Genomic DNA, 14629 nt, shown 5'->3' with positions numbered 1-14629 from the left:
GTGTTTTTCTTCAATGATTGTTCTCCAACTTAATTCAACAGTGTATTTGTGAAAATAAATATCACAGTTTCATATTTTAAGAGTAAATGTGTTTATTTTCTTGTTTTTTAGTTGCGGGACATCAGAAAACAGTGCTTATATTTTTCAAAGTAAACAAAGCAATAGCCTGTGAGATATTTAAGTAAATGTCATACAAAGAAAAATATTCTCTGATAGTATATTGTCTGTTAAAATATTTGCTTTTAATATTGCAGGCAATGGATAATGATTTTAAGATATACATTTTGCAATGATTGAAATACAGCCGACTTTAAAAAACGACAAAAAATGTTTGTGCCAATAGAGGGCGTGAGATAATTATTAATGACTTGTGCAAAACACATCAATTCAACAATTGCTATAAATGAACGAGAAAGAAACATATTTCAATTATATTTTATCAACAAATAAATAGATAATGCATTATTACCCTCTGATTAGGCTAAATCAAGATTTTAAAATGAAACCAACTGTTTTTATTTATATTTAAACAGTTGTGTAAATAAATAATATAAAGCGGAGTATGATATTAGTTTAGAAGAAAGGCTTGGTTTTTCGTATATATTGCGGTACATCGGAAATCAGCACTTCATGATAAGTAGAATTCAAAATGAATAAGGCAAACAATAAAAAATAACTAGTGTTTGGAAAAAGTAATATATAACAATCTTAAATCACTTAAAAAATTTAAAATAAAATAACTGAATTTGTGTTTGAGTAAGATAATAGGCATAATAACATTGTAATATATATATATATATATATATTTTTTTTTTACTTTTTTGGTTTGCCCGACACTGATAATTAATTACCATGTCTCATATAGTAGGCCTATGTTATGATAATTAATAAAAGCAAATGTAAATGTAATACAAGCAAAGTATTCTCTTATAGCCTATTATCCGTTTTTTTATTTTTATTTTTTTACTAATATGGTAACAGATAATAATTTTGACATGTGCAACAGAAATAGATGACTTAAAAAATAATGGGTGGTAATTATTTACTGTAAAATAAATTATACAATTAATAAATATGTTGTGTTTCCTTTTGCACCACACTTAGGCTATTTTAAATAGCTTATTTTAAACAGACGTTTCGCAAAACTTGGGGGGCTAGGAAACATTTAATTTTGACAATGCTTCCATTGTTGTCATTGTTTAATTCTCGTATTTTTTTGTAACACATAAGTAGCCTAGTTATTTATTCATGCGTAATTTGGTTTTACTACTCAGTCCAGCCCTGATGCCTTTATTACTTTACAGCCGCTTGTAAATGGAACGATTTAAACACGTGTTGCAAATTCATGTCCACTTTAAGAGACAAAGAGATGAAAACTTTACCCGATAACCGAAGCAAACAACCAAGAAGTCGCTTGAAATAAACTATACCGACGTTTATAGCGAAAGCATTCGCTTCCACATCTCGGACGGTTGTATTAAACTTGTAAAAAGAGCGTTCAGTTCTCACGTTTACTTTGGGGCGTAAAAGTCACCAAAAGTGCAGCGGTGAATAACAATAGTTGAATTTCCATGAGAGAGTTATTCTTGAGTCCCGTGAAGAGGTGCACTGCAGGTTTATGTTAATGACTGTGTGTGTGTGTGTGTGAGAGAGAGAGAGAGAGAGAGTGTGTGTGTGAGTGTGCGCGCGCGGGGGGAGAGACGCGCACACTCGGAGCCATTTTGTTCTCATTTAAAACTTAACGTGGATAATGTCACTTGGCTCCATGGATACCACCTCGATAAACTGTGTTTTCTGCTGTTAAAAAGCTACAATGAAGGATAGAAGAAGGTCGACGTGCCGGCAGAAGGAGAGCTGACGTGTTTTCTGCCTGTTTGCGGAGTTTTACACCATGGATCTTGTAATGTGTTGGTTATTATGGGTTCACCTTCTCCTCTGCGCTCCTCTCATGGGATGTTTCGACTTGCACCTCTCGGAGACTTTACATTCAGGAGCTGTTCTTGCCAATTTGTCACTGGGACCGGGCTGGACTTATAAAATAGACTGGACTTTAACTTCCAAGTACATTGGGAACTTTATTAAAGTAGATTGGAGAGATGGAGTGGTGCGTTTAAATGGAGAGGTGGACTGTGCGCGCGCCCCGCACAGCGCGCTGCCTCTTTATTTCAAAATCAAATCATTAACAACTGAAGGACTTGTTAAGACACATTTTAATGTATTTCTACACGGGCAAAACTGCGTGTTCAAATTTAAAAGGAAGAGAGAGACCAAGCCTGATATCAACGTGGACTACATTTATAATTCAGGACTAACTTCCTGCTTGTCTCCAGGTGATTTACTCATTCATTTTGAGGATTATTTGCCTGTCTTCACAAGAAACTCTGCTGTTTTTGCTTCTTCTTGCACCTCAGACCAACTGAATGTGTTTGTGCGTAACGGGACTTTACTTGTGAAGGACGCGTACTGTTTGGAGACGAACTTGGGGCGCTTTAAAAGCACAATTCGCTGCTCGTTTCTCGATTCTAAAGGTGAGCCCTTCTTTGTGTGCCTTAAACTACGATTCACCTCAGACCAAACTTCATTATCATATGTAACAAATCCAAGAAAACAGAGAATAAAGCGAGCCGCGAATTCAGTGCCTCAGTTTCAGTTATCGAACTACCAGGTTTCAGTGCCCGAAAACGAGCCTGCGGGGACGCGCGTCATCACCCTCAAAGCGACTGTCAGCGACCCCGGTGAAGCAGGAAAGATTGAGTATGGAATGGAAGCGCTTTTCGACAGCCGTTCTAACGATTTCTTTCGAATAGACCCTCAAACTGGCAGCATCGAGACTGCCCAGCCCTTAGACAGAGAAGTTAAAGACACTCATGTGTTTAAAGTTACAGCTTCTGTTGCAGGTTTTGCCAAACGTGCAGCCACGTCGTACCTCACAATAACAGTGAGTGACACCAACGACCACGGGCCCGTTTTTGAGCAGAACGAATACAGGGTGAGGATACGAGAAAACGTGGAAGTTGGTTTTGAGGTCATTACGGTCAGGGCAACAGATGGGGACGCTCCATCCAATGCAAACATGATATATAGGATTATGAACGAGGAAGGTGTTAATTCTGGGTTTGAAATTGATTCTTGGAATGGACTGGTCAAGATTAAGGTGCGTCCAGACAGAGAAACTATGGCCCAGTATCAGCTGATTGTAGAGGCCAGTGACCAAGGTAAGGAACCTGGGCCCCGCAGTGCTACTGCGACAGTTCACATCACCGTTGAAGATGAAAATGACAACTATCCTCAATTTAGTGAGAAAAGATATGTGGTCCAGGTGCCTGAAAACGTGGCCGTTAACACTAAAGTAGCCCAGGTAGAAGCCACAGATCGAGATGAAGGCAATAATGCTAGGGTCCATTACAGTATAATCAGTGGCAATGTAAAAGGTCAGTTTTTTATACACACTCCCACTGGAGCCATTGATGTCATAAACCCTTTGGACTACGAAACAATCAGAGAGTATAATTTACGCATAAAGGCCCAGGATGGGGGCAGGCCTCCTCTCATTAACGGCACAGGAGTCGTTGTGGTTCAAGTAGTGGATGTCAATGACAATGCTCCCATGTTCGTAAGCACTCCTTTCCAAGCAACCGTTTTAGAGAATGTCCCCATTGGATATTCTGTCATTCACATTCAGGCTATTGATTCGGATTCAGGCGAAAATGCCCGGTTAGATTACAGCCTCACAGACACCACTCCAGGCTTCCCTTTCAGTATCAACAACAGCACTGGATGGATAACTGTGAGTGATGAGCTGGACAGGGAAAGCACTGAGTTTTACACCTTTGGAGTGGAGGCCAGAGATAATGGAGTTCCAGTGATGTCATCCTCAGCAAGCGTTAGCATCACTGTCCTAGATGTGAACGACAATATCCCTACGTTCACTGAGAAGATGTATTCCCTGAAAATCAACGAAGATGCTGTTGTCGGGACAAGTGTGTTAACTGTTACAGCTCTGGACCGTGATGTGAACAGTGTAGTCACTTATCAAATCTCCAGTGGAAATACACGCAATAGGTTTGCCATCACCAGCCAAAGTGGAGGTGGACTCATCACACTTGCATTGCCGTTAGATTACAAGCAAGAACGACAATACGTTCTGACCATCACCGCCTCTGACGGCACACGCTTTGACACCGCACAAGTGTTCATCAACGTAACCGATGCTAACACTCACAGACCCGTGTTCCAAAACGCCAACTACCATCAAACCTTCAGCGAGGACCAACCCATCGGATCAACTGTTGTGGTCATCAGTGCCACAGATGAGGATACAGGAGAGAATGCACGTATCACCTACATCATGGAGGACAACGTCCCACAGTTTAAGATCGATCCAGACTCGGGCGCCATCACAACACAGATGGAGATCGACTACGAAGATCAAGCCTCCTACACATTAGCCATCATAGCCCGTGACAATGGCATTCCTCAGAAGTCCGACACCACCTATGTGGAAATCATCATTCTGGATGCCAATGACAATTCTCCGCGGTTTGGAAGGGACAAATATCAGGGCACCGTGTTTGAAGATGCCCCTATATACACCAGCGTGCTCCAAATATCAGCTTCTGACAGGGACTCGGGGTCTAATGGACGTGTGAGCTACACCTTTCAAGGTGGTGATGATGGAGAAGGAGACTTCATGATTGAGCAATACTCCGGAATCATCAGAACCCACCGGAAACTGGACAGAGAGAACGTTCCAGTGTATAACCTGAGGGCCTATGCTGTAGACAGAGGAGTTCCTCCTCTCAAAGCTGCGGTGGAGATCCAGGTTTCCGTACTGGACATCAATGACAATGCACCTGTGTTTGAGAAGGATGAACTGTATATCGATGTCAAGGAAAACAGTCCTGTAGATTCAGTGGTTGCCCGAATTACTGCTATGGACCCGGATGAAGGAACCAACGCTCAGATATTATACCAGATTGTTGAAGGAAACATCCCTGAGGTTTTTGACTTGGATATATTCACCGGAGACTTAAAAGCGCTTGTGGATTTGGACTACGAGACCCAAAAGGAGTATGTCATTGTCGTACAGGCTACATCTGCACCTCTGGTGAGCAGAGCAACGGTCCACGTTCGTTTGATCGACGTCAACGATAATGATCCCGTCCTGCAGAATTTCGAGATTATTTTTAATAACTACGTCACCAACAAATCCAACAGCTTTCCATCTGGGATTATAGGAAAGGTGCCTGCCCATGACCCAGACGTGTCAGATAAACTCAAGTATAGTTTCATTGAAGGAAATGAGCTGAGTTTGCTGATTCTAAACCCTGATACAGGAGAGCTGAAACTCAGCAAAGATCTGGATAACAACAGACCTCTGGAGGCCACCATGAAGGTTTCTGTCACAGGTTAGTTGCATTTTCATCTTGCCTGGAAGTGTTTTTGTTTTGTATTTCACTCTCTTCCTTGGAAGCAAAAATGAATCAAAAAGAGGTAAATGACAGGTCTTTTGACAGAGATAAACTAATGTTTTATAAATCACTTTAAAATGCAGGGTTGATGTGAATAATGGAGCTGCTGCATGTTTTTTTGGCGTGTGTTTGCTGCAGGCTGAATCATAATCCAGTTCTTCTGCTTATGAGGTGTTTGTTAGAAATGTTGAATAAGGCAAGAGTCGTTTGTGTGGGAGAAGGATGTTTCTTTGGTTTACTTTTAAAGGCACCATTATTCAGATTATATTACATTTACATTATTACATTACATTATTCTGCTAGTGTGTTATAATCACATTATAATGCTGAATGAATTGTCTCTTAGCATTATGCTGACTCTGCAGTTTTAGAAGAATGATTTTACTAAAAGCAAATATTCCGCTCACTGCTACTCATTTTAATCTTTTAATTTATTTTAAGAAATTTTTAAATGTCATTAATTCTTAGTTGTAATCTAACTTTATAAAATGTTTATGCAATGCAAAACAATAATAATTTTATACAATAATGTTTTAAATGGTGTTAAATAAATATAAATGTGTATTAACCTTACAAATACATTTTTATTAGACATTCAATATAAAATCAACTTAATTATAAAGTAATATGTAATATAATATGTATTAATATTTAATATATATGTTTATTTATCTAATTTATTATTTAAGTGTATATATATATATATATATATATATATATATATATATATATATCTAATACACTTAAATAATACATTAAATTAATAAACATTATTTATTTATACATATTATATTATATATTACATATTATTATTTTATAATAATGTGTGTTATATTAAATATTTTATATGTACTTAGCCAACACTGTAAAAATGCAGGGTTTCACATAATTCCTCCATGTTGTCCCAAAACTTTAATTAAGTGTATGTAATTGATTCATAAAACAATTAAGTTGTCCCAAAAAAACTCAAGAATTGTGTTAGTTCATTTTAAGTAGTTATTTTATTTTTGGAGTGAACATTATTAAATAACTAGTTCTAAATTTCAGTATACAATGAATTAAACTGATTTAAATTACACTTTGAACTAACTTTGTGGCATGTACTGGTGCCAGTTATCTCTGGCAGTGCTAGATTATACCACGCTCGCATATACAGCCACCCTCTTCAAATGGCATCAGCTTCTCATATCTCACACTCATCCCTCTCTCTCTCTCTCTCTCTCTCTCTCTCTCTATTTCTCTCCTCTCTTTCTTTTATCCCTCCCACATGCCGCTCTTCCTGTTAATTTGCAACTTGCAATTCAAATACATCTCCCAGAACACAGCTCTCTTGTCTGTACTTTGGCTTTACGGTGGTGTCTTTGTCAGTCTGATTACCGTTGCTCATCTAAATGTGCATGCTCATGGTCATTGTTGGGGTCGTAATGAGCCGCATTCATGCCTTGCTCTCTCATTCATGACAAAGACACACCGGGTTCCATCACCGTAGCAGTTCCCACCTTCTGTTACTCCCTCCAATTCCACACACATCTCTTTCTCTGGTGTCTAATAAGCTAATGCATTTTATTCCTCGGACATGTCAGATGTTACGTAGCTATTAACACTGCTTATGTGACCTTTTCACCTCTTGTCCAGGGAAAAGGAAACGAGCCTTAAGGGAAAACATGTGACTGAGCCCTAGGCTTGATTTTAAAGAAACACTCCACTGATATTGTTACAACTCCTCTAGAGTTAAACAGTTAAGTTTTACAATTTGTTTTAATCCCTTCAACCGGCCTCCAGGTCTGTCGGGAGCACTTTTAGCTTAGCTTAGCATAGATCATTGAATTGGATTAGACCATTAGCATCTCACTCAAAAGATAAGTCAAAAGGGATTTTATAGTTTTCCTTAAATATTGTAAATTTTGATTTAGAACCAACTTTAAAGAATTAGTTTAACCAAAAGGAACACTCTTGTCATCATTTAGTCTCTTTATTAAACCCTTAAGACTTCCTTGAATCCTTGAAACACGAATGGAGATTTTTATTTTTTTAAATTTCTGGTCCCTTTTAAGTCCAGTTAACCAAAACTTAGGCCAAAAGGACATAAATCTATATGAATGGTTTTAGCCATATGTTAAAAAAATATTCATGAACAAATTTAGATAGGAGGGAGACAAAATGGCAAAACTGTAGTTTAAGTACCAATTTCTTGCTATATTGAAGGGATTGTTAATGGTTTGTAAATATAGTAAATATAAATATATGTAAATATAAATATAATTATAATTGTAATTGTAAATATCTTTATTTGTGTTTTGGAGGTAAAACATGAGAGGGTAGGTAAGGATAGCTTACGTTTTTATGCAAATTTGGTAATCTGACCCTCAAAAATGCCCTTTCTTTATTTAACAATGTAGTTGCCTCAAGACAGAGATGTTAAATTAAAGGTTCACACAAAAATGAAAATTCTGCCATCCCTTACTCACACACGACTTCTATTGAACACAAATGAAGATGTTCTAAAGAATGTTGCATAAAAACAGCCATAGTATTTTTTCACCTACTATAAGTGGCTGTTTTTTCCACCAACATTCTTCAAAATATCTTCCTTTGTGTTCAACAGAAGAAACAAATGAATGAAAGGTTACAACCCCTTGAGTGTGACTGAACTATCTCTTTAAATAACATCTCAGACTAAAAGTAAACCAGTTACTCGAGTGATATCAATTCACTCACATTTTTATCTTTCTTCACAATTGTAAGACTATAAAAGCACTGTTATCTTTCCCTCCTGAACAGGTGTTTCTCCTATCGACTAATCTTTAATTATTTATTCAAGCCATGCAGAAACACAAGAAGTCCCAGATATGTCCCTGATAAAAGCAAGTTAACATCCTAGTCAAAACAAGGGCCATTCTAGCCTAAAACAACCCCGGTTTGCACAGCAAACATGACAGAGTGAGGGCTGTGTGTTTGAGCAGTAACCTAATCTCTCTTATCTTTGTCTGTTAACATTCAACAAGCCTTTTCCACATTTGAGGGGAGTCTTCTGCAAAATGATGGTTCTTTTTTTTTATAGCCTTCCTCCTTTTTGCTTTGTTTCATCGGATCAATACCCGTGATAAGCCATCTGTCAAAACCTCTAGAAAGATGGGGCTAGCCTGGTGAAATGTAACTTTCTTGATATATTAAAGGAAGACTTTTTTTTTTTTGGAAATAGACTATTTTAACAAGTTAAAAAGCGTTAAACAGTTAAGTTTTATATATTTTTTTTATTCAAGCAGTCGATCTCAGTGTCTAATAGGAGCAGATTCTGCTGTTTTAGCTTAGCTTAGCATAGACCACCGAATCAGATTAGACCATTAGCATTTCAATAAAAATGTAAAAATAGAGTTCAGAGATATTAAAAGCTTGACTCTTTTGTAGTCGCATCATGTACTAAGATTGACGGAAAATTAAAAGTTGGTATTTTCTAGATACTAAACTTTATTCCGGCATAATATTCAAGGAAACTTTGCTGCTTTTCACTTTTTGTCGGTCTTAATACAAGATGCCACTACAGAAATGTCAAGCTTCAAATAGAAGAAATATCAAAACTAATTTTTAATAGTTTATTTTTTAATTAAAATGCTAATGGTCTTATCTGATTCAGTGATTTATGCTAATCCATCTAAAAGTGCTCACTCCAGACCTGGAGATTGGCTGAATGGATTCAAAAATTATATATATATATATATATATATATATATATATATATATATATATATATATATATATATATATATATATATATATATATATATATATATATATTTATATATATATATATATATATATATATATATATATATATATATATATAATGAACTGTTCAACTTTAGGTAACTTGTAAAATAATCTGTTTCCGAAAAAAAAGATGTCCCTTTAATATTCCACTTTTAAGAGAAAAAGGGAGGCGTTTCATCACTTCTAGATTTTAGCTTCTTCCTCGTTTCACCCTTTGGAGTCAGTGAGGTGAACCTGCCGATACACGCAGACCCTTACAGCAGGGTGAGCTTCTGCCCGTGGGCCACTGCGTCTGCTGCTCATGTAGTTGACTAAAGCCTAGTCAGTGCTGCAGGATGCACATACCTGGGCTGTTCCACATTGCTAAACTCTCTGAACTTGTATTTCACTTGAGGACGTTGCTTCATATGCTAGGAAAAGTATTTTATGTTGAGGTTTGCAGATATATAATCAAGTCCGAATGGATTGTAACAGTTTTCACATTACCTGCAAAAATAAACGAAACAGTTGAATTTGATTTAAATAAATTGATTCAAAAGTATGAAATTCTGCCACAAATCGTCACCTTGGAATTATAAGGTTCTATCTGTGTTCTTAATGATTTTGAGATATTGAGCTTTAAAGTTTTTGCATTCCATATAGCAAACAGTATGTGTGTAACATTTGTTTTTAAAATTAAACGTCTTAAAATTTAAACAACTAATAAAAAAACTCCATTAATGTAAAGAAGTTGTCATTTCATAAGAATATGTCAATAACTCAATTTTGACCAAAATGTCAGATAGAACCTTACAATTCTAAGGTGATGAATTGTAACTTAATATAATTCTAGGAGTTTGTACAATTATAAAAATGTAAATTAAAAAATATAATTTTAAAAATAGCCACCATTTATGATTTATTTTTCATACTATTCGTTCTGGTTGTGCGGTCTGGAGTAATTGTATAAACATAAAAGGTGCACCTTTACAAATAGAGTAAGTGTAACCCAATGACCTTCATTTAAGCATACTATTTTTCTTTATTGTACTTCATTTATTCAATAATCAGCTTAATTTATGAACTTAAAATATTTTCCGATATTAAAACATTTCGATGATTTGCTACTTCAAAAGTGCAAATAATAAAGGAATAATATTATTATGTCATAACTGACTCAAGCAACTTGTGACTTGATTTTTTAGAAGTGTTTTTTTAAGGTAAAAAAAAAAAATAGGTGCACAATTTGTTAACTTTTTGTAATTTAAAAGAATGGCAGACTTTATATATCAGATCAGGCCAGTGAAATCTTAGTTTTGTATATATTACACTGAAACGAAACATTGGTGTAGGCAAAAATGTCCCAACAAAGTATATATACCCACAGCCCCACATTGTGTTCAATGCTTCCAACAGGTTTGAAATATACTTGAAGTGGTAGTTGGATTAAAACACACCCTTTACCCACATTACATAAATAGTTAACTATATGCGACAAACAAAACATTATTAAATTTTTGACAATATTTTTATTTATTATGAAACTGTTATACACAATTTCTTTTCAATGGGTTAAAGTAAAAAATGACTGTTGAAATAAAAAGAAATCCAATATTTATTTTACTTTAATGCTATTCAGAACTCATGTGCACCCACTGACAGGTCAAATCTGCTTCTCTCTCTCAAAGCAAACTTGAATGCCAAAGGATTTTAGATATGTGTAATAAATAGCTTTTGTAATATATCACCATTATCAAATTAATAAAATAGTCAGCAAATGAGAAATAAACGACAGAAAAAGGAATAAAAAACAGACAATATCTTTAAAAATGATTTTAACTACAACATTAACACATATAGATTATTTAAATAAGGCATTGATTAACCATTAATTATGGTGTTCATATATTTTGGAGACAGTTTAGACCAGTCATTTCATCCTATTTGAGTATAGTCAAAGTGAGTGTGTATGTATGTATGTATAAATGTGTGTATGTGTATATATATATATATATATATATATATATATATATATATATATATATATATATATATATATATATATATATATATATATATATATATATATATAAATTTTTTTAAAATAAATTTTCTTTTTTTTTATGTTTCCCTCTCGTGCTAAGCCAAGCAAAAGTCGACTTATATAAATAGGTATTGCAAAAATGCATAGATCTTTAGAAAGTAAAAGTAAAAGCTGAATCCCAGACATTTGAAGAGATTTACAAACCTCGACCAGGCGACTTTTAAGTCCCAAAAAGGCACGTCTCTGTGGGTCTGCAGAGCACAAGAGAGTGTCTTTGGGAGTGATGACAGGTCTCGTGCACACATAATGAAACAGGTAAATGAGAGAAGATTTTCCACTACTTAATCAATCACAGATGTTTGGTTGTAATGGGTGGAGTAAAAGGATGATAATAATAGTAAAAAAAAAAATGTGTCACTTAATATACTTGGGCAGCCATTAATATACCTGGGCGGCTCGCTCAAATAAAGTCTATGTGGAAAGCACTGGTGTTAATCAAGAATGTGTTTATCAATGTAAATTTAAATTTTTTGGCACTGCTACACATAAACACTTGTTACAAAGAATGGAAGTTAGATTTGTTTTAGCCTATAAGGAGAACGATATGTTTTCACTGATTAAACTGTGTTTTAATGAAAACACAATACCCATTGTTTGTATAAAACTCAGAAATCATTGACACTTTCTATGAATCCAGCAGCTGTCAGTTTTCCTTCAGGACTACCTGTGGGTAAATTGGGTAATGAGCGGAGTAATTTGTTTGAAAATGACTGTCATGAGTCACGCTGCGTCATAATATATAGGCCAAATGTACAAAATCCTCTGAGCTTATTATCCTGAACGATCTGCATGAATACTTCTAAGTTGTAGAATCAGTGTCCGCATGTGTTTTGCCAGCAGACGAGGTCAGGACTGGGTTGGCCAGCTGTGTCCTCAGATCTGCTCTCTGACATGCTCACAGCAGCTGTAAGAGAGACAGGCAGACAGGGGCTTTAATAACTGTAGAACTGGCACTGTCCTGTCCTCTGTCATTTGCATGGCATTAACTGAAGAGATCTCTTCAGTGCAGGTGTGACTGTCCTTCAGCCTCTTCTACACATGACCCTTGACCCAGCGAGATCACAGACATGCTGTGGGTCAAACACACTGCCCTGTCAAACATACTGCGCTTAATAGGAGGGCAGCTTTCTACTCAATAGATAAATATAGTTAAAAAGCTAAAAGAAAGTGTCATCTGTGTTGTTTCTTTATGATGATTGAATGAAAAGTTATTTCAAATTTAAACCAGAAGTTCAAAAAATGAAAATTACCCTATAACTTCTCTCTCAAGTAATTCTTGGTGTGTTTTTTTAAGATGAACTACATAGTTACCAGTATTTTTTCACTTGAACCCCAGTTCTTCCATGTTGTTTAATGGTTTTGTGATAGTGGCTTTTATTTTGAAGCTTCCAAAAGCATAATAATCTGTTGTCAAGCCAACCCTTTTGCCTCCATGGGATTAACGCATTTCTAATTAAGCGGATCGATGAGTTTTTGTAACAGAAATATTTCTAAATTTAATAAAAATATATAATACTTCCTAGGGCTGGGTGATTCATTGAAAAGTAGTCGATATCGACATCTAGAAACTATAATCTAATTTTTTCAGGTCTAATTTTTCAGTTACTTTCCCTACCATGTGTGGAGTCACTTAACCCCACTCAGGTATGGTCCGGCGCAGCCTTTACGAGCTCACATATATGCGCATCTTTAAAAAAACGCATTACATTGACGATGAGTGAAAGCTGCGCCACACACACACACATATATATATAAATTTATATTTAAACTAAAATATGTGTTTACAGAAGATTTAAGAAATGCACTGTTTAAAATATTATTTACATGATATACAAGAGCTAATTTATTTAGAAGAGATACTGCTTATTTTCTACTTTAATATGAGAAAATGTTTAATTTTGTTTCCAAAAGTGCAACTTATTTATTTTCTGTTTTTTTAGTAAAAAAAAAAAAATAACTGTTGGTTTAAGGCGATGTGTTTAATTTCAGTTGTTCAGTTTTGATGTTCAATAAACAATCAGAGATAGTAGATAGTATGTGTTTCCTTTAATTACTTTAAAATCATGTAAAACACCCTTCATTCAAAAATCTCTCACTTGTAATACATGAGCATTTTTAATGTCTAAAATCAGTTAACTATGGGGCAAACAATAAAATAAATAAATAAAATAATTGTTCATTAATCTTAGTCGAGTTAAAATGTTCAGTTAATCAAGATTTCGATTTTAGGCTAAATTGCACAGCCTTAATATCGCCATGTCTAAAGATGTTTACTTTTATTTTAATGGATATAATACAACAGTTTTGTTTAAGCGCACCAAAATATAGTCTATATTCACTGAGAAATGGCTAAAATGTTTACTCATGCTGTGGACTGCAAATAAAAATAAATAAAAAGTTTTTAAATTATATATAGTTATAAATATATAACTAATTAATTAAAACTAAAATCAGGATTTTTTTTTTTTTTTGCATTTGAGCATTTTTCGAATATATTTTGAATATATATTTATTTTAGTTTTTTCAAGTTACGTTACCTTCCATGATAATGTTTTCATTTAGTTAATGATTATATACCAGTATAATCCATACACCAGTTAATTAAAGCCTTTAAAAAAAAGTTACTATTTTACTTTTTGGACACTTTGTAGGGAACATCTTATGAAAACGTATGATTTATAAAACATATCAACGCTTTCATACTAAATAAATATCTAATTTACCAAGCCTTAAAGTAGGTACAAATTAACGCTGCACAATATATCGCAAAAGTATTGTTGTCACAATAATAGTACATGTGATATAAGTATTGCAGACACATGAAAAATAACATTCAATTTATGCATTGGTTTATCTAAATTTGATGAATCAGATTATGGGACTTTGCTATCTTTATCTCCATCTCCCCATAGGTGGCTGTTCTGCATCCAAATTAGAGCAGCACAATATATTCCACTAGTATCATTATCGTGGTAATAGTTAGTGTGATAAACGTATCGCAGACGTGATAAATGACATTTATTTTATTGGTTGTTTATGTACATTTGACGAATCAGATGGGGCCTTGCTATCTTTATCCTCATCTCCCCATAAGTTGCTGTTCTGCATACAAGTTAGAGCTGCACAATATATCGCAAAATATCGTTATCGCCGTAACAGTATGTGGGATCAGTTTTAACAATTTTATGCATTGATAATCTAAATTTGACCAACCAGATGATGTCTTACTATCTTGAGCCCCACCTCCCAGTAGTTACTGTTTTGCTATTGGCTGGAGCATCTCAAAGGTGAAATCAGAGCTGAATGT

At 34.9% G+C, this 14629-nt stretch overlaps 1 protein-coding gene across 8 annotated transcripts in view; it reads left to right on the top strand.

The window, feature by feature from the left end:
- The first annotated feature begins 1723 nt into the window (after positions 1-1723).
- celsr1a (cadherin EGF LAG seven-pass G-type receptor 1a) overlaps positions 1724-14629 on the top strand; it is a 141741-nt gene continuing 128835 nt past the window's right edge. For all 8 annotated transcript variants that reach the window (XM_073947235.1, XM_073947236.1, XM_009300462.5 and 5 more), the window contains exon 1: positions 1724-5408. In XM_073947235.1, the coding sequence (XP_073803336.1) occupies positions 1892-5408 (3517 nt within the window). In that variant the 5' untranslated portion in view covers positions 1724-1891. The remainder of the gene's footprint in view (positions 5409-14629) is intronic.

The sequence above is a fragment of the Danio rerio genome, chromosome 4 (assembly GCF_049306965.1).
Source record: "Danio rerio strain Tuebingen ecotype United States chromosome 4, GRCz12tu, whole genome shotgun sequence".
NCBI classification, from domain to species: domain Eukaryota; kingdom Metazoa; phylum Chordata; class Actinopteri; order Cypriniformes; family Danionidae; genus Danio; species Danio rerio.
This window is presented reverse-complemented; position numbering and strand designations above follow the sequence as displayed.